Here is a 19389-nt window from a genome sequence, read left to right on the forward strand (position 1 = left end):
CTCCCAGGCAGACTGTTTGTGGAGTGTAATGCTGTAGGGAGTCAATTTTTCCTCACCTGGTCTTCTGCAGCGAGCAAAGAGCATGACTGAGATGTACCTGTGCTAAGTGGTTTTATTTTGAAGAAATAAAATCAACACCATGGGAAAAAGGGAACTAGAATCTTCTAGCTGGTGTGTGTTCCTTGATGTGCAGGCTGGTGAGAGAGCTCACTGGCTTACAGGCAGTTAAAGTATATTTATGTAATTGCTTAAGTTAAAGTAGGAGCATGTAACAGTTAAGTATATTTGATTGAATCCCACTCCTCCACCTTTCATATATTTATTGTCTTAGATTACAAGCTCTTTGAGTCAATCCCTGTCTTGATCTCTCTGAATGTACAGGGCCTAGAAGTTTTGCCTATTGGACAGAGCACTGGACTGGGACAAAGGAGACCTGTGCTCTGTTCCCAGCTCTGCCATTGGCCCGCTGTGTGACCGTGGGCAGGTCACTTTCTCTCTGTGTGCCTTAGTTTCCCCATCAGTAAACTGGAGATACTAACCTCCTTTGTACAGTGCTTTGAGATCTACTGATGAAAAGAGCTTTGTAAGAGCCAGATGGTATTACTCAATCTGTGAGTTAGGGGTTACCATGCCTCCCTCCTGTGGGGGATTAATATTAAATCATATGCATGCTGACAGCACTTTTACTGATGTAGCTTACATTTATGGGATTTACAGAAGAAACAGATTTTGGTGAGAGACTTGGAAGGAGAGGGTGTCTGTGGCTAAAGAGGCAGTTTCAGACATGGGAATAAGGGCAAATATAAGAATCAGATAAAAGAATAAGGGAGAAGTAAGGCATTATTCGTAGGTGGAACAAATGGGAGATAGGATGAGACATGCTGCGGGACAGAATTATGCAAAGCCTTGAAGCTGGAAGCTAGAACTAGATATGGAAGGGGAGAAGGAGTCAAAGGGACTCATCGATGGGAGTGATGTGGTCTGATCACAGGCAGATGATCTTAAGCATTGCTTTCTGAATGCAGAGGATAGCAGGAGAACTTTTATAATTTACCCTGTTTTGAAGATGGAATTTTACAGCCTTCATATTTCATTAATTCTGGTTTCTGGAATGAAATGTTAAGTGAAGCAAGATTGGATTCCGATTATGCATCTCTTTTGTTACTGGATTTAGATGGGATGCTGGAATTGTGAACTGCTGCTAAAATGAAAGTAGTGCAGTGTCATTTTGTGTATCTGGGGTTTTATAAGCAATGCCATTTTGAAAGTTTATACTTTGAAGGAAAACATACTCTAACTTTTGGGGGTTTCCTTCTGTATTTTTCCAGATTATGTCTACTTTGAAAATTCTTCAAGTAACCCATACTTGATACGAAGAATAGAAGAACTCAATAAGGTAATGCAAAGCTAATGTTTTTTCTCCAGGTATCTGAAATTGTTGGCTGTATTTTCTAATTTTATTTGACTTGAAAATAATTTTGTCTACCCCCACCTCCCTTTTTATCAGTTTGAAATAATTTGCAGTATTTTTTTTAAGATGCTAGTAATTACAGAATATATAGTAATGATATCTGACCATTGCCTGGAATAACCTGGGGTAGTCATTCATTCAAGCGGTGCTTGGCATGTGCTGTCTGCAAAGGCCAGAGAGCACCAGCTGAAAGTCATCCTGACACTGACCCTGCCCTCCCACTCTGGCTTATCAGGCAAGGTTTAATTTGCATTACTTAAACTCTTGGTGCTGTTTTGATCCAAAGATGTAATGGTTGGCTTGGAAAGAGCCTTATGGTTTGAACTACCTGGGAGCCCCTCTTATGAGGAAGAAGTGCGCCATATCCTCACATCAACCTACTGAAATTTTTCTCTTCTTGTGGTCTGGGGCTGGTGTATTATTTGTGTTCTTAGTCCTCGGAACACTCTTCTTGCTTGGAGATGAAAAAGCGGTATGATAGCCACTGCCGTTCCAGTAGAACAGATGAAAGGTGGGGTGGGGAAGGGGAAGAATCTGAATCCTTTGGTACTAAGGATCAGTTTCAGCACAGAGAGCCTGTTCTGAAGTCCTCAACTACTGTCCCTACCACACTGTATCACTTTAGATCTCCCTCCTAGTACAGTTCTATTCAGTCCTTTGCAGTCTGTGGAGAGGAAACTTGGTGTCATCTTCTCGGGGTTGGACCCAATCATCTAGCTGCCATCGGAGATTGGCTAAAGAAATTCAATGGTTGGGGGAGATTTGTCTTTTTTAAAGCTTCTTTGTTATAAACTTTTTATGAAGGATTCATCTGTAGATTTGCAAACTGAAGAAGTGGATGTGAAGGTCCATGTCATTCTTGTAATCACTCCCATTTGGTACGAAGTCTCCTATGGCAGAAACTTGTGTGTCCTCCATGAGGAATACAGTGATGACCTCCTCAGTCTGTGCTAAATGTGTTTATCAAAGATAGACTTGTTTGTCTTGCAGCAATATCAATGTCTGAAGTCTTTCCTCTAGAATGGTCAGGGAACTACATTTCTGGGAAATGCATATAGCAAGTCATAACTCCTGTCAAGAAGAGATGCATTTTCTCCACTCCTATGAATACTTCTAGTCCTGAGAAAAGTAAGTGGGTCAGGATACTTGTGATCTTAATGGCTCTAGACATCAGTGTGGTACTTGGACCTATTGCCAGTTTCCTGGGAAACTTTCCTCCTTTCTCCGAGTCTTGAAAAGGGTCAAATTCTCAATCCAGATCTAGAAATCTAGCATCTTGTGGCTTGGATTATGGGTCCTCGTGTTTTCAGAATAATCCAAAACTTAAATGTTTAAGATAAACTTGGTCAAAGTCTTGCAAGCCTTGCACCAGAAAACTGTGTGCCTGTGAGATGGAAACATTTGTATGTGTGTACATGTTGCATGATGTTTCTAATTCTAGATAATTTGATAGAATTAGATATCTTGATTGTTGTCCCTTCCACCATTAAGGTTTTAGCAGCTACCTTATATACTGGCCTTTTATTTCCTTGTGCATGGAACGTCACTCATTCACTTCTGACTATTTTCTTTTTGGGCTTTTACATCTCTAATCCCCAAACTGCCAGTCTACTAAACCTTGGGATTTAAATCTAGCTCATCAGTGCACCACACTGGGATGCTGTCACTTAAGTTTTGTTTTCATCATTCAGGCATTTTGGGGAGAAGTCCACAAGAGAATTGAGATGATCTGGGTTCATGCAAATAGATAAAACTCTGTGAGCAAGCCTGTTACAAATAGAAATATACAGAGCCAGTTTCACAAATGTTCGGTATAGTACCTTATTTTAAGACCAACAAAAAATATAAACCTTCTTTCATATGGTTGTCGTTGACAAGAATCTTGCTCCCTGTTGCAGTTTTATTGCTGCTCCTTTTGGGACTTACCTGGAGTTACTTACTCATCAGTTGGGAGAATCTTACACATGTGATTTCATCTTGGCAGGTTCTTTCTAACCCTTCTCACTTTGGAAAGATGGAGGATGGAAACCTTTCCGAGGTGGTCGTTACCTTTTTCCATTTGAATTTTTTATTGTACTTTTTTGAGGCATTAACTTCTTGATTACTTTATTTGGATCATCTTTTTGGGGGAAGCTTTTGGTTTCCAGTAGATTAGGAATTTACTAAGAAAGTTGTTAAAGTGGTAAATTTATTCTCTGATGCAGTGTGCAATCCCCCGTGTAAAACTGGTTTGCTTTCCTACTGAAACTGCTGCCCTGAGATCTAGACATGAGAATTCTGGGGGAGAAGCAGAATTACAAAGAAAGGACCAGATTGTGATCCCCTTACTTCTATTTAATTTTACCTGATGCCACTTAGATCAGGTTTAGGGTAAATGAGATACTTGTAGAATAAGGTTCTACTCTGTTTGAGGGAAGATCAGAATTTGATCCTGTGTAGGTTTTCGCTTCGTTACCGTATGAGGTTATCCAATCTACTTGACTGAATCCTTGGTTAATCTACTGATTAAACTGAATTAAAATTGCCTGCTTCAGGTAATCAAGATGAATGGGTGTGAGGTCAGGAAGGAGATTCACGCTGACATCTTTGTACAACCCAGTCTAATTTCTCAGAAGCCTTATGAGATCTTTGTTTCTCTTCCTCTGTACAATCTAGTATAGACCATGATTGTGAACAAGAAATGGGATTTACAACAATGGTCTGTTCTGATATAACTTCTCTTTTTCAATATTGTAGAACTGCAGAGTGCTTGCTTAGACAGCTGATGACAATGTTTCATTTTCTATAAAAATGCATTTTATTCATAGTAAGGTTCATGTATTTGATTGGAGTACTTATGGTTAATTTTTAAAAATACTTTAATGGATTTCTAGTTTAGTAGTTTGCGATCCAGTTTTTTATTTATGCCCAAGAATAATTTTTCTGTTCACTGTTACAGACAGCAAATGGAAATGTGGAAGCAAAGGTGGTGTGTTTCTACAGAAGAAGAGACATATCGAGTACTCTTATTGTATTGGCTGACAAACATGCAAGTAAGCTTGTTTGTTTAAACCATTATCGATTTTAATGTCTAATATCTAAGTTGGGATGAAGTGTTGATGCTGTGCTAAAGAGGCATGGATGTTGGAACTGCTAGATTACTTTAAATGTTATGATCCCCATCCCAAGCAGCTAGGAAGTATCTAACACAATTAATTGTACTATATCACTAGGTTGTCAGAGTTCTGACTGTCTTCTTTTAAGAAACAAAGGCCTCTTGAGGGGTGTGTGTGTGTGTGTGTGTGTGTGTGTGTGTGTGTGTGAGAGAGTGAGGGGGGGCAGGGGAGAAGAATGTCTGTTTATAATTATTAAACATAACTTTCTTACACTCTCCCTTTGGGCTGAATAAAAGTGCATGACTGTCTCTACATGAAGGTGAATTTCTTGAAAACATTTGAGGAAAATTTCACATACTAATAAGTTGATTGGGAAAGGGAAATACACTCCTTGCATTTAAAAAACAAATAAATAAACAAAACCCCTGGTCATACTTTGTTTGCCAATAACTCACATTTAAGAACATTAAAACATCAGACATGGCTTGTTGGTTCTCTATCCAGAGTTGTTTCTTTGACAAGTTTACAGAATTAGTGAAATTGTGAATGATGGAAAATTTGACTCAGCATGTTTAGTACAATTTCTAAACATTAGTGATTTTGGGACACGCCACCATTATGTGAGGTCTTGAATTTATGGCATCTGTTCAGAGGATGATAATCTCCCAATTGGATGGACATCTGAAGAGAATTAGTGCTGCTTAGTGGTTTGAACACTGTAATAATTCAATTTGTTTAAAAAAAAAATAGTGAGAATTTTTAGTTTCATGAAAAGTATTGAAAAGTCAGAAAGTGCCAAAGTTGTTTGTTCATGCCACTTTCACTTGGCCTCGCTTGTGTGTGTGCATTATGATGATGCTAAGATACCGGTGCGGCAGTTGAGCTGTAATTTCTTGTTGTATCATGTCTCTCTGCATATTCCAGAGAGATGCTTCATAAGTCATTTTTAAAAAAATGTAATTAATCTGTATCTGAAGTGTAATGAATAATTGGGAGAAGCTTATACAAAGGTTTTACTTAAATTACAATATAAAAATCTTTCAGTATCTATGCCTTTTGTTACTGTCTGTCTGCACTATACTATGTCTTTGTACTGGCTCTCAAACATGCAAATAAGCTTGTTTATTTTAACTCATTATTAATTTTAATTTCTAGGTTTGGATGAAGTGTTGATGCTATTCTAAAGATGCATGAATGTTGGATGCTAGGTTATTTTAAATCTATGATCCCCATCCTAAGCAGCTAGGAAATATCTCCAATAATTAGTTGTATCACTTGGTTGGCTCACTTCTGACCTTTTTTCTTTTAAGAAACAAAGGCCTCTTGAAAAGTCAATTGACCTGTGTGTGTCATTTTAGAGCACTATGTATCTGATGGTATAAAACAATAGCATATTTTCATTTGTGCATATATTAGGTATCAAACCAATAGAGTACAAATTCTGCACACTTATGTTAGAGAAACAGTTTAACAATATTTAAATACTGGAAAAAAGTAATAGTTGAATTTCCCTAAAATATAGTATAAGTATATGTAACCATCTACCTAAGTCCACAATCAAACAAGAAATTAAAAAAAAAAAAAAGTCTCTAGTAATAAAACTTTTCCTTCCTTCCTCCCAAAACTGCTGAGATACTACAATGGATAGATGCTTTTTAGGTCAATTTAAATTTTAAGACTATGGTACAATAACTTACTGTGAAGAAGTGCCTCCGTCTCCAAAGGAGGAAAAAGAACCTGTTAATTTTGTCACTACTCATGTCATTTATTAAAATACACAACTTACAGATCCGACTTCTTTCTAGTCTTGATGAATCCAAAAATCTGAGCGCTACACTTCTGAATACTGCCATCATGCTATTGGAAAGGCCCAGTAAAATTAGACCTGTGCTTGCGCTCTGCCTTCAAAATAGCTTTTTTATCGGTAATAGGTTTGACTAGAATGAAATATGTGTGCTGTATTAATAGAATTAAATCTTGGTCCATGTATCCATATGGATACGAGATGAGATTTGTCCATGTTTTTAGGTCATTTTTGGTCACAATACATAGTTTTTTCTGGAATCTCTTCAGTGCCATAACTGTTCCATTGCTTAGGAATGCTGAAGTTTAATAGACACCTCCCTGCAAACAAAGTAAATATGTTGACTCGTTCATGTGTGTCTCAGTTCAGTAAGTTAGTAAATGGAGTGAGAAGGAATTGTTGAAAGCACTGCACTGTTTGAGATGAAGATGAGAAAGCTTGCTCTTAGCCACAATAGCCATTCTTTGAACCTGACAGTTCAGGTTTTTTTCTTTTTAATATGAAATGAACAGTTTTGATCTAAATAGAAAATAGATCATTGCTTCACTTTCATAGCTATTTGGAAGACTGTCAGAAAAATCCAACTATAGAACAGTGCTATGAATGGAAACAACACAGAAACCGAGACAATGTATGTCAGTTTAGATTTCCTTATGTAGAATTGTTCTGTATTGTCGTTTTGGCACAGGTACCAGTTAATTCCCAGAAAACAGACTTTCTTTTAACAGGTCCCTCTTGTGTGGCTTCAGTTGCTCCTTTTTAAAAGGTAAAAATATGCTTATGTAGCAATCAACTTTCTAAATATAATTTAGAATCAAATTACTCCTAATTTCCTACAAAAATTCTAATACAAATACTTGATCAGAGAGAATCAACATTGTCACTGATTTCCGAGTTGATTGCATAACAATCCCTTTTCATTTTGATGCATTTGCAATAGATGTATGTATCTGCCTCACTGATCTTTTAACTGCCTTTGTTCAGCTGATTAATGAAGGTGTGTGACTGCAGACACTTCTGGATTCACTCAGTCTTGTATTTTCTAATTGTAAGTCTGCTATTGATGCCTTTATTTTAGACCTACCAATGATATAACTATGAAAAAGAAAGGAATAATGTGTGAATATTTCATGTACTCAAATATTGTGCAATTTAGCAATATTTATCTATTTCTCACTTAAAATAGAGGGGCGGTGAGAAAAATGACTGAGATATTCAAGTAAATAAATGTCACTAAGTAAAATAAATAGGGGTATAATAAACCTTTATCAGTATAAGCATCGGAAACTTAAAGAAAGATGCAGGGGTTTTATCTTGTAGCCCTTTTCCAAGAAGAGAAGTGATGTGCCTTCTGCAGTGATGTTTATAAGTTTGTATGCAATGTATGCAGTATGATTCCTGTGTCTGAACTGCAAATTTCCTTTTTTTAACCACCTGATGTGACGCTTGTCTGGGGTTATGGTTGAATAATGATTATTATACCTTTTCTCGCATTTTCCATTCTTTAAACTCCATAATCACTTCATAAATTATTCACGAGAATTGCTTGAATGCAGCTTCCTCGGGGGGGAACACAATTTCTATTTAACAGGTCTCCAGCAAAACTGCACAAGAGTTTGGGACAGGAAACAAAGAATAAATAAGGAATCCAATTAAAATTGCAGGGAGAATTTAGGGAGTCAGAACGCACTTCTGTTTTATATAATTTACTCTGCTGGACTCCTAGGTAAGGATTGGATGCCACAACTAACAAAGTGTAGGAGGAAAACACTTAAAGTAATAAAATGGTAGGGAGCAGGTATGCATTGATCAGATATTGAAATATTTCCAACCAGTTATAAAAGACCCTCTCCCCCTAGCCATCTTCTCTTTTTTTTGCCATTGGCAACAGTGGCCACAGAATCAACACTCCATTAATTTGTCCCAGTTCATAAAAATAAATGAATAGTTGTTCGTAGTCCCAGTTGGACAGCTATTGGCACTTTTCCTATCCGCTTTCAGCAGCTGCTGTTCAGTTGTCAGGCCTACAAGATGGCATATTCTGAAGTTTCAAAGCTTCTAAAAATAAGTGTCTTGCAGCAGGAAGATGTCATTATCAGACCAACATGTTAGGTGCCTGAGGTTTGTTTGCCTGAGGAAGTTGCTCAGCCTGTGTGGTTTCTACACCACCAGCGAGTGTGAAGACAGTTGGAATATATCCTCATGAATGAGGTCTTAGTCAGTTGACTCTGCATCCCCAAAGTTTGGAAGTGCTCAGATCATCGGTTTCAGAGTTTCAGAATTCACCTGAAACAAAATCTAAAATGAGATTTTTGGTTTCATCATTCCCGAAGAGGCAGAGCCAGCTTCTTTTGAGTAAACTCCCAGAATTCTGAGTTAAATTAGTCTCTCTCTCTCTCTCCCTGAATTAACATGGAAATTGCCATACCATATCAGACCAGTCGTCCATCTACTTCAGTATCCAATCTGGTAGTGGCCATTTTTCCAGATATTCAGCCTCCTGTTTAAGAGGAAGTGCAAGAAACCCTATAATAGGTCATTATGGAATAACGTATTACCTGCAACCAGGGAAACTTCTTCCTAACCATTGATGTGTAAGGGTTCATATACCTTCTTTTTAAAAAAGAAATCCTATATAGCATAACTGTCAATGAGTTAATTATCTCAGTGGAGATCACAAAAACAAAGCAACAACCTGCTTACCTGCCACTCAGGGTCCTGTGTGATTTGCTTGGTCAAAATAACATTTGGTCTTGCCATGAGTGCAGGGGACTGGACTGGATGACCTCTTGAGGTCCCTTCCAGCTCTGATTCTGTGGTTTATTTTAGGCTTATTAGACATGGAAATGAGCTATAGATAATCTAGTCGATCTCTGCAAATGCAGCATCCTTCAGGATATCTTCTAAAGTTTTGTCCACTCTAGTTACAAAAGTCACAAGTGATGGGGCTTCTACAACTTCTTAAACTTTCACAGGTTAATTGCACAGAATTAACTAGTTTTTTCCAGATATTCAGCCTACATTTTTTTTCTCAAATTTCATTATTTTCTCATCCTATTCTTACTTAAACTAAGAATATTATGCTAAATTTCTCTTCTTCAAATAGTGTAGACTCTCCTGTCTCCTTTTTTATCATTGCTTAGCCAAGCTGTACATATTAGCTCTTTTAATCTTCAAGTCCATCTTGTGCTTACTTTTTGTATTTTTTCTGAGCTTTTTTCCAATTGTTAGTATTTTTATAGTAATGACACAGCTAGAATATAAAGGAGCTCTCCCTCCCTCCCTGATTTTTATAGATAGTCCAACATGCATTGATCCATATCACTCTGCAAGCCTGTGTCTCACTTTTCTTTATAGTGACTATTACAGGGGCACTACATGTAGGATGCTGTTTAATTTGTCACCTGATATCTTTAGCTCTCATAATCATGGCCCTACCAAAGTCACGATCCATTTTTGTAAATTTCACAGTCTCAGCGTTTTTAAAACCTTGAATTTCATGGTTTCAGATATTTGAATCTTAAATTTCATGTAATAAAACATGACTTGTTTAAAAATAGCAAAATATAAACATCAGCGTTTCTCAAACTGGCGTCCCAACCCAAAAGGGGGTCACAAGGCTATTGTAGGAGGTCACGGTATTGTAGCCCTTATTCCTGCGCTGCTGCTGGCTGTGGCGCTGCATTCAGAGCTGTGCCACTGTCCATCCATCTCTGAAGGCAATGCAGAAGTAAGGATGGCAATATTGTGATCCCCCACTCCCCACAATAGTCTTGCAACTGCCTTTTGGGTCAAGACCCCCCCTCCCCCCCAGTTTGAGAAACACTGCCTATAGTGTAGGGTAACAGTATACGAAAGACCAGATTTCACAGTCCGTGATGCATTTTTCAGTGCCGTGAATTCTGGAGGGCCCAACTGATGATTATCATTGTTGCTGCTTTACTTTCTCCCTGCAATTGTGTATCTGTATTTTTTAATTAATTTTTTCCTACATCTATTAGCTTTCATTCTTTCAAATTGATTGTCATTTCTTCTATCCAAGTGCTCGATCTGCCTGTATCTCGCCTTATTTCTCTGTCTTCTCTAGCGTTCATGTCTCCTCCTACCAACATAGTAATCACAAACTTTGTTAATGCGCTAGTAGTAATCCTTTTTCCAAATCATTAATACAGATGTTAAATAAGACTGGACCTAACACAGATTCCTGCAGATCCCCTTTGGATACTTCCCTCCACTTGATATATTGCATGTTCTTGTTTGTGTAAAGTGTTTTTTATTAAGTTTTCAGACTGAGTGTTCCAGTCCTAGCCAAGAAATTACTTTTCAAGTAAGATTTTATGTGACAGTGTATCAATTCTTGTTAAAATCCAAATATGTTGCATCTACTGTGTTCCATTGTGACTTCTGTAACACTACCATAAAAGCAGTCAAATTTGTCCGACAAGATTTGTTCTTTAAAAAGCCATATAGTGCCTGTTCCTCATTGGTTTTTTCTAGGGTGATAATCCACTTACTTTACATAAAGTAAGAGTAATTGAGCTGTGAGAGGGTGAAGCACAGCTGAGCTTCAGAGGTGAAATCCGCTTCCCAGCCTGTGCCCAGGGTCAGCCCCCAGTGCAGATGCTGAGTCTTTCTGCACATGCAGTTGTTGCAAAGGTACTTTTGTATGGTCACTGCAACCATGTCAATGCTGCACAACGTCAATGTGGTGCTGAGGGCTTTGTGCTGACGGTTCGCTTATATTAGTACTGAATTGACCCTACGTTCTCTGTGCTTTTATTATGTCTAAATTCATCAGGTTCATGCATTTCACTATTAAAGGGGTCTCAGCAAGGGGGACAAAGATATTTGCATACCGCTTTTTTATTCTTCAGAGAGTTCTTACCCACTTTTGTCCTCAAAAGCTTTAGCCATTTTGTATTGGACTTTTCTTTGTTACCTTAGATGAAGTCTTTCTTTCAAAATGTCCTGCATTGTGCCTTTTTATTTTGAAAGGCTGTGTACAGCAGGCTGAGTGCAAAGGCAATGTGTGCTTCACAGCCTCTGTGTTACATTACAAAAACAAGCCAAGCAAATAACACTACTTGGTTTAAGTTCTTGGTGGAAGGTGAAGAAAATTACAGTTTGAGATTAAATTTATTTGTCTAGTGGGTGGCTTCATTTTTTGTGTGTTAATCACTATTTAAAAAAAAAAAAAAAAAAAAGCTTGAAGTTTTCAAATGAGCTCAAGGCATTGAGAATTATTTTGAGCTCCTTGACATAGTACATCTCTCTCCAAACTCTTTAAAAGATGCAAAGCATTGTCATACTAAACGGTTTTTGAAAATTCAGAATGGGAGGGTTTTAAATAGCACAGATTTCTTGTTCTCTATACACACTTGCAAATGTAAGCATGATGGGGGTTTTCCATGTTGTCTTTTAATATGTTGTATTTACTAGTTTTCAAATCACATGGTCTATGACTTGCTGACTTGTTTGTGGGTTGTTGCTGGTGTATTGATAGTGTGGTCCACCAGTCACGATATAAATTTTCTATTAAAACAGAACTAACTTAAGCAAATAAATTGTGAAGCCATGCAACTGTGACACACACATAAATTCTGTTCCATTTCCTAGGAAAGTATTAGTGCAAATGCACACTGCTGTATGTTTAACAGCTTATATAGTGTAGTAACTATTGCATGTTGCACGCCTGGTTTAATTATGTTACTACTGCATATTCTTTTTTTGTTGGAGAAGCTTACATGGGTATATAAAACATCAGGTCTTGTTTCAGAATGATAAAACAAAGTAATATAAACTGTACAGAACCTGAGAGAGGCATGTGATTTCTCCTCATCACTTTGGCACAGCGGCCAGTTGAAAACCAAGTATGCAACTTAACATTTTACAAAATTGAGATATTCCCTTTATTTTTGCCTTGGTTTGGGATAATTTTGAGGATTATAAATGACTAAAATCCTTGGGTGTGCAGTATGTTTTCATACAGTAATCATCTGTGCATGTAGGTTCTACGAGTGGGGGAGGGGGGATGAAGAAGTATTTCTCAGCAACAGCTGTTGAAGTTAGCTACAGGCATCAGACTGCTCAACCTTTTTTTGAGAGTAGTGTAATGAGTTTGTTAAATCTGGTGTAAAACTAACAGCTCAGTCTGCTAGAATCCAAAAATTCTCCCACACTTTCTGGCCAATGCAATAGCTGATTTGAATTCCGTAGAAGGAAAAATTCCTTTTTTGCAGTTTCTCATGATTGGTTGCTGGGCCTTTTCCTAAAGTGGTCTGGCTCCAAATGCCATATCTGGCATAATTGAAAGAAGATGTTGTTGTTACCGGGTGCCTGGTGCAGACCACACTGGGAGTGCCACACTCAGGGCAGACTGCAAGAAATAGGGCAGGCAATTCCCCAAACTGGTGGTTTCCTCTACAATTAGATTCACCAAACCAGTAACAAAGAACTTCTTTAGCACCCCACTTGTTAACCAGAAGCCAAACACATCATAGGGGTTGGCCATTGGCTCCTTGCTGTCTGAGGCATCCGCAGGAAGACCTAGGAGGTGGATGAGTTTCTTCAATGGCCCGTTATGAGAGCTGAATGTCCTTAATGGACCAGTCTTGATGTAAATCTATCTGGGGGTGTCACCCAGGCATACAATACAAGTTTGAGATGGTTACATACAATATTAATAACTTCAGATACAGAGATGATTCATGCATATAAATCATACTTAGCAATTCATAACTTTTCCGTTTATGTGTGTACAAAATTTATGGAAATCATGTAAGCATGGTAACAACAGTGAGAGAAATAGTCACCTTCTTATCCATGCATCACAGATGTCACTAATGTCAATGCCCTCTTGCAACTATTTCCCCCTGGGACATTACCTGGATTCAGTTGTTTTGCAGATAAGTTATGTATTAGTGAGGATGTAGTTTAGCATATAGGCTTAAAGATTCGTTTAAGAAATTGGGACAGTATACCTCTGATGCCAAAGAATTATGATCAGAGAGTCAAACGGGTCATGACCATATATAAAATAAAATGAGTCGGAGCATTGAAATGGGGTTAGCACTACTTGGTGTTAGACATTAGTAGTGCCATTAGAATAGCTGACGAGATTGGGTAGGCATACGATTGGCCTCACCACACGTGTTCTGTAACTCTGTTCAATGCTGTGGTTGGTGTAAGCTGCCTACTGCCATGGGCTGTAGCTCCTGGCTGTAGTAGTAAGAGGCAGAGAGGAAAATAGCCTAGGTACAGTGTACTGTGATATGGTCTTGCAGCAATGCATTTCGATTGGCCAAGAGGGACTGTTTGCAATACATTTATGATATTAAGCTTTTCCGCTTCCTCTGTAATTAGGGGAAATGGAAGAAGAGATGGAAAACCCAGAAATGGTTGATTTACCAGAGAAACAGAAGCATCAGCTAAGGCATCGAGAACTGTTTCTCTCACGACAGCTGGAATCTTTACCTGCCACACACATAAGGTAATTCCTTAATTATGCTGGCAAACAGCCTACTGTTAATCCAGTATTCTTCCTGTGTAAGAATAAATTTTGTGCAAAAGTTACAGTAATACTATTGTATATATCATGAGTTTAATATATTAATTTTTTTCATAAAATGTGATCTCTTTCTTTTTTTTTAGAGGCAAATGCAGCGTTACTCTGTTAAATGAGACAGAATCCCTTAAATCATATCTGGAACGGGAGGTATGAATCCATTTTGCAATTTGCAAAGCTTCACCAGGTTATTTTGCCACAGTTTAGTATTGGTGGCTTTCTGCAAGTAGTCCAATTATGAGATTTTCTTCTTTTCTCATTTGGCATTTGTCAGGGCCACTAGAAAAGATTAAGGTCAATAAAATTGTCTGGTTCTGCAGTTTTCATTCTGCTGTAAAAATTTTATGACTGTAGCAGGCAAGGCTCATTGTTTAAATATATATTTGCGACATTAAACCATCTCTCCTCCTATAAAGAAAACCCTACTCATTTTGTCAGCCCAGCAGTCTGAAAGTTCAAAGATTAACTCATCTGTTGACAGGATTAAACTGAAATATGTAGTAGAAGTTGCTGTTAGCAACCACTATAGTTGAGATTACAGAACAGTTTGCCTTATTTTTGTAAGATAATTTTCTGAAACTTTACCTACTGAGGCTGAAAATTTGGTTCTCTCTTCAAAATTAAATTATTTCTGGAATTCAATCAAATCTATTCTTGAGTTACAGAAAAGTGGGGGGAAATACCCCTCTTGGGGTTGTTTTGTTATTTTGATATTCAGTTGTAAATTAAAAAAAAGAAATTCTAACCAATAGATTTTTTTTTTTATGTAACAGCATAAGTGATAAAGCTTCAAACTTGAAACTAGAATTAGACTTTCAATGGTAGTCAGACTCCTTCAAAATTTTTTCCCATACTCCTCAATGAGGAGCATGTGCACTAGTAAGCCTGGAAAGAGAAAACAAAGGTTTTAAACAATTGAAAGATTACTTGTGAACAAATTCAGTAGACATCTACTGAAGTTTTAGCAGAAATCATTGTGGCCTCATCTTTTCTGTGACATTGCGGCAGATTTCTCACGGTCTAGCCTGATGGATGCAAAGACAGCTTGTCATCTTGTGCATGCAGGAAACTTTATCATCTTATTTTTCTGGTTAAATGCACAGCTTACTATATTATTGATGCTGTAGAATATATCAATCATAGGATATAGAAGCTACTTAAATTGTCTGAATTAACATTATTTTGGAACCCTACATATTTTAAAGTGACTATTTTTGGTTATCCTGACTGAGAAACATAACAGGGTCTGATTTTCAGGAAACATCAAGCACTCACCCTCTGAAGTCAGGCTCTTTAAAGATGTCTCAAACTTAACACCTAAAAATTGGGGCATCCCAAATCACTTGTAACTGCTTAAGATTTAGGCCTTGGACCTTACTTTCTGGTATTTTGTTAATTTAAACTGTGCAGCCGTAATCCTGTATTAACACATTTATATGTATTTAATTTTAGTTACAATTGACATCTCTATGCTGCCTGCTGGTGTCAGCAATCTTGTTGGAATTTGACCTGACAGTCTGGGAGCTTCGTTTCAGAGATTATTAGCAAGTTTTTCTTCAATTTTATTTATATTGAGAAGTAAAAATGAATTTTAATATGACGGTATTACAAACATCTGCAAGGGTGATGGTCTCCTTTGACAAGACTTAAATGTTGCATAAGTATAAGAGACAGGAAAAATTAGTTGATTGAAAACAACAGCCATTAACTTTTTTAAAAAAACAAAACCGGTCTTGCAAATTGTAAACTGAAATCTGTTCCATCATAAAGTAGGTTAGAAATGTATTTATAAAGGAAGCTTTAATAGTCAGAAAATTAAATGAATCTGACACATTTAAGATTTAAAAAAAAAAAAAAAGACTGCTGAATATTCAAGTTTCTCTTCAGAATGTTAAACTAGAAACATGGTAAGTCTCACATAAGGCTGCCAAATGGACAGGGGGTCAAACAAGACCCACGGTATTCAGACAATGGCGACCACCAGCTGGCAGCTGAGAAAATGCCAATTGAAAGTGTAAACTTAGAAAACAGAATTAGTTTCATAGTTTGATAATACTTAGTTGTTGAGTGCTCTTTGTCTGCAGATCTCTTTTCAAAGGAAAGTATATTTATCCCCATTGTAGAGATGGGTAAACTGAGGCTGAGAGGTGCATTGATTTGTTCATGGTCATGCAGCAGTTCAGCTGCAGATCTGCGATTAGAACCCTGGTTTCCTGACGGGTAACTTTTCCTTTGAACTGTCAGAATGCTGAGCTGAGTGATATTGGCTATTTTAAAAAACTGAGCAGGCATTTTGGGAAGAAACTTCACACGATAAGAGGTTTCATGAAGGTGTTCTGTTCCCACAGAAGGGAACTGTTTTAGTGCTCAAAAACTTAGTGGACATGGGAGACCGAGGGAAATGGAGAGTTTTAGAGAACATGTGGGTGTGGAGCATGCAGAGAGCAATGAAAAGAGAGGGCTGAAGGGAGAGGGAAGAATAGGAGACAAATTTATGATAGGAGGTGTAACACTTGCCTATCCCTTTCAACCTCCTTACCTTTTCTCCTCCATCCTTAAAAGTGCATTTTCAATTTCAAACATAGCTCCCACAGAAAAAGGAAAAACTGTGTCCTAGAGATCTGGAATGTGGCGCCCTGCACATAGTAACCACTCTGAGACATGTAGGCTAAACTTCTGGAGGAGGTAACAGGCAAAACAAAAAAGTGATTTTTCAGCTGGATAGTGGAAGTTAGCTTAGGTCCCTCTCCCAGTGGAACGTTTTGTTAAACTCCTTGGGGGCTGGCTAGCATGCTCGCAATCAGCACTTCTGGTTCGTATTGCATTTGGAAGAGTGGAAGAACCAGGAGGAAGAGAAGCTATGGGGAGAATCTGAATTTACTGTAGACACAGAATCATTTACAAGGTGGCAGAAGCAATTAATCTAATCTTTCCTCCTCCACGCCAGGCAATGTTTTATGTCCCCCAACTATTTCATTGCCTTGCAAGCATGCATCCAGCAACCTGGGAGAACTTTGCCCCGTAGATAGCTGCCCACGTGTCTCACTAGTCTGTGAATGGCCCTGAAAAGGAAAAATAAACTAGTATTTTTCAAATTGAGCTCGTGAAATCTAATTAGCAGACTGCCAAGACAGTTAGCTGGTTAATATTTCTGAACTTAGATTAGTTGTGTACAAATTCCCGATAGACTAACATCTCTTGATGTCTGTATTTTCTTAGAGAGACAAGATGAGGGAGACAGTATCTCTTATTGACCCAACTTTTGCTGGTGAAAGAAACCGAGGTTTTGAGCTCTGTGTAAGCTTGACAGCTTGTCTTTCACCAACTGAAGTTGGTCCAATAAAAAATCTTACCTCATCCACCTTATCTCTTTAATAGCCTCAGATGAACACAGCAACAATAACACTGCAAACAACAAAGTATCTTCCTCATAGACTTTTAAGGTCAGAAGGGACCATTATGATCATCTAGTCTGACCTCCTGCACAACGTAGGCCACAGAACCTCACCCACCCACTCCGTAATAGACCCCTAACTTATGACTTAGTTCTTGAAGTCCTCAAATCATGGTTTAAAAACTTCAAGGTACAGAGAATTCATCAGCAAGTGACCCGTGCCCCATGCTGCAGAGGAAGGTGAAAGACCCCTGGGGCCTGTGCCAATCTGCTCTGGGGGAAAATTCCTTACGGACCCCAAATATGGTGATCAGCTAAACCCTGAGCATGTGGACAAGACTCACCAGCCAGACACCCAGAAAGAATTCTCTGTAATAACTCAGAACCCACCCCATGAAACACCCCTTCACAGGCCATTGGGTATATTTACTGCTAGTGGTCAAAGATCAGTCAATAGCCAAACGAGGCTGTCCCATCAGACCATCCCCCTCCATAAACTTACCAAGCTCAGTCTTGAAGCCAGCTAGGTTTCTTGCCCCCACTGCTCCCCTTGAAGGCTATTCCAGAACTTCACTCCCCTGATGGTTAGAAACCTTCATCTAATTTCAAGTCTAAACTTTCTGATGGCCAGTTTATATCCATTAGTTCTTGTGTCCACATTGCTGCTGAACTTAAATAATTCCTCTGCCTCCTGGTATTTATCCCTCTGATGTATTTATAAAGAGCAATCGTATCGCCCCTTAGCCTTTTTTTGGTTAGGCTAAACAAACCAAGCTCTTTGAGTCTCCTCTCATGAGGCAGGTTTTCCATTCCGCGGATCATCCTAATAGCCCTTCTCTGCACCTGTTCCAGTTTGAATTCATCTTTCTAAAACATAGGAGACCAGAACTGCATACAGTATTACATATAATAGCTCACCAGTGCCTTGCATAACGGTACTAACAGTTCCCTATCTCTACTAGAAATACCTCTCCTAATGCATTCTAGGACTGCATTAGCTTTTTTTCACAGCCCCATCACATTGGTGACTCATAGTCATCCTGTGATCAACGAATACACCCAGGTCCCTCTCTTCCTCTGTCATTTCCAACTGATGTGTCCCCAACTTATAGCAAAAATTCTTATCAGCCATATTTTTTCTGGTCATTTTCTTTTCCCAAATTTTCTGCAGTTTCCTTGTGGGTTTGATCTTTGGCTAATGTTACTGATGAATTAGGGCGAGATCGGGGTCTGAAAGGGAAATTCAAACACATCTGCCACACTGCACTGTCTCTGGGAAAGTAGAACTTCATAGTTCAGTTCTAATTCCTGCAATCCATTTTGATTTTCTAAACACGTTCAGCATCAATGATTGTATTTTGTATATTATTTCTCTTCTCTTGCAAGCAGTGCTGTGAAAGAGGTGTATACAGTTTTTACAGCTAAAATGAGCACAGACTTTGTGAAAGGACTATGCCATTTCCTACGTAGGGCAGAATGTCACTTTTTCCAACGTTTTGACTCTTCTGGAAATCATCTAATGTGACTTCCATCACCAGGTGGTGCAGAAGAATCCAGCTGCCCTTTTGAGGTTAGGGTAGAAAAACTATCAGCCACCCAGGAGCATACTTTTGCAATGGCACTGCAGTAAGAGTGAGATTAATTCCATAAGAGTAGGTTTTGGAAAGCCAGTTTGAAGATCAGCATACTGCAGAACGTGTGTTCTTCCTAGTAGTGTCTTGGAAAAAGCTGGCAGGGGCATTGCGCCACCACTTGGGGCAACAGCCTCCCTTGCACCTTGGTCAGGGATCCTGGGAGTCCATCTTCCATATAATGAGTGAGAGAAGGTCCTTAAGTCAGGGCAATTTTCAGTATTGTAGATCTTTATTTTGATGAATCTGCTGCCAAACTTTCAAAAAACAGAACTTGGCATTTTTCTTTTTGGAGCAAGCATGAGAACAGCAGAGAGGGGTGGTTTTTTCTTCTGACACAGAAATGGAAAGATTTTTTTAAAATAGAAATTGTTTGGGAGTTTCAGTAAGTAAATGTCTGCATTATCTAGCCTACAAACCATAAAGTAGC

At 38.4% G+C, this 19389-nt stretch overlaps 1 protein-coding gene across 7 annotated transcripts in view; it reads left to right on the forward strand.

The window, feature by feature from the left end:
- The window catches only part of MTA1 (metastasis associated 1), a 111171-nt gene that overhangs the window by 25587 nt on the left and 66195 nt on the right, over positions 1 to 19389 (forward strand). For 4 of the 7 annotated variants that reach the window (XM_067536342.1, XM_067536347.1, XM_067536348.1 and 1 more), the window contains exons 2-5: positions 1329 to 1396; positions 4410 to 4503; positions 13733 to 13859; positions 14021 to 14084. In XM_067536342.1, coding sequence (XP_067392443.1) covers positions 1329 to 1396; positions 4410 to 4503; positions 13733 to 13859; positions 14021 to 14084 — 353 coding nt within the window. Of the gene's footprint in view, positions 1 to 1328; positions 1397 to 2461; positions 2600 to 4409; positions 4504 to 9576; positions 11027 to 11051; positions 12241 to 13732; positions 13860 to 14020; positions 14085 to 19389 lie in introns of those variants that run through there. The other 3 variants (XM_067536343.1, XM_067536345.1, XM_067536346.1) reach the window with 3 other exon arrangements.

Source organism: Emydura macquarii, unplaced genomic scaffold, assembly GCF_026122565.2.
Source record: "Emydura macquarii macquarii isolate MOO-44397 ecotype Brisbane River unplaced genomic scaffold, CSIRO-AGI_Emac_v2 contig_3534, whole genome shotgun sequence".
Classification (NCBI taxonomy): domain Eukaryota; kingdom Metazoa; phylum Chordata; order Testudines; family Chelidae; genus Emydura; species Emydura macquarii.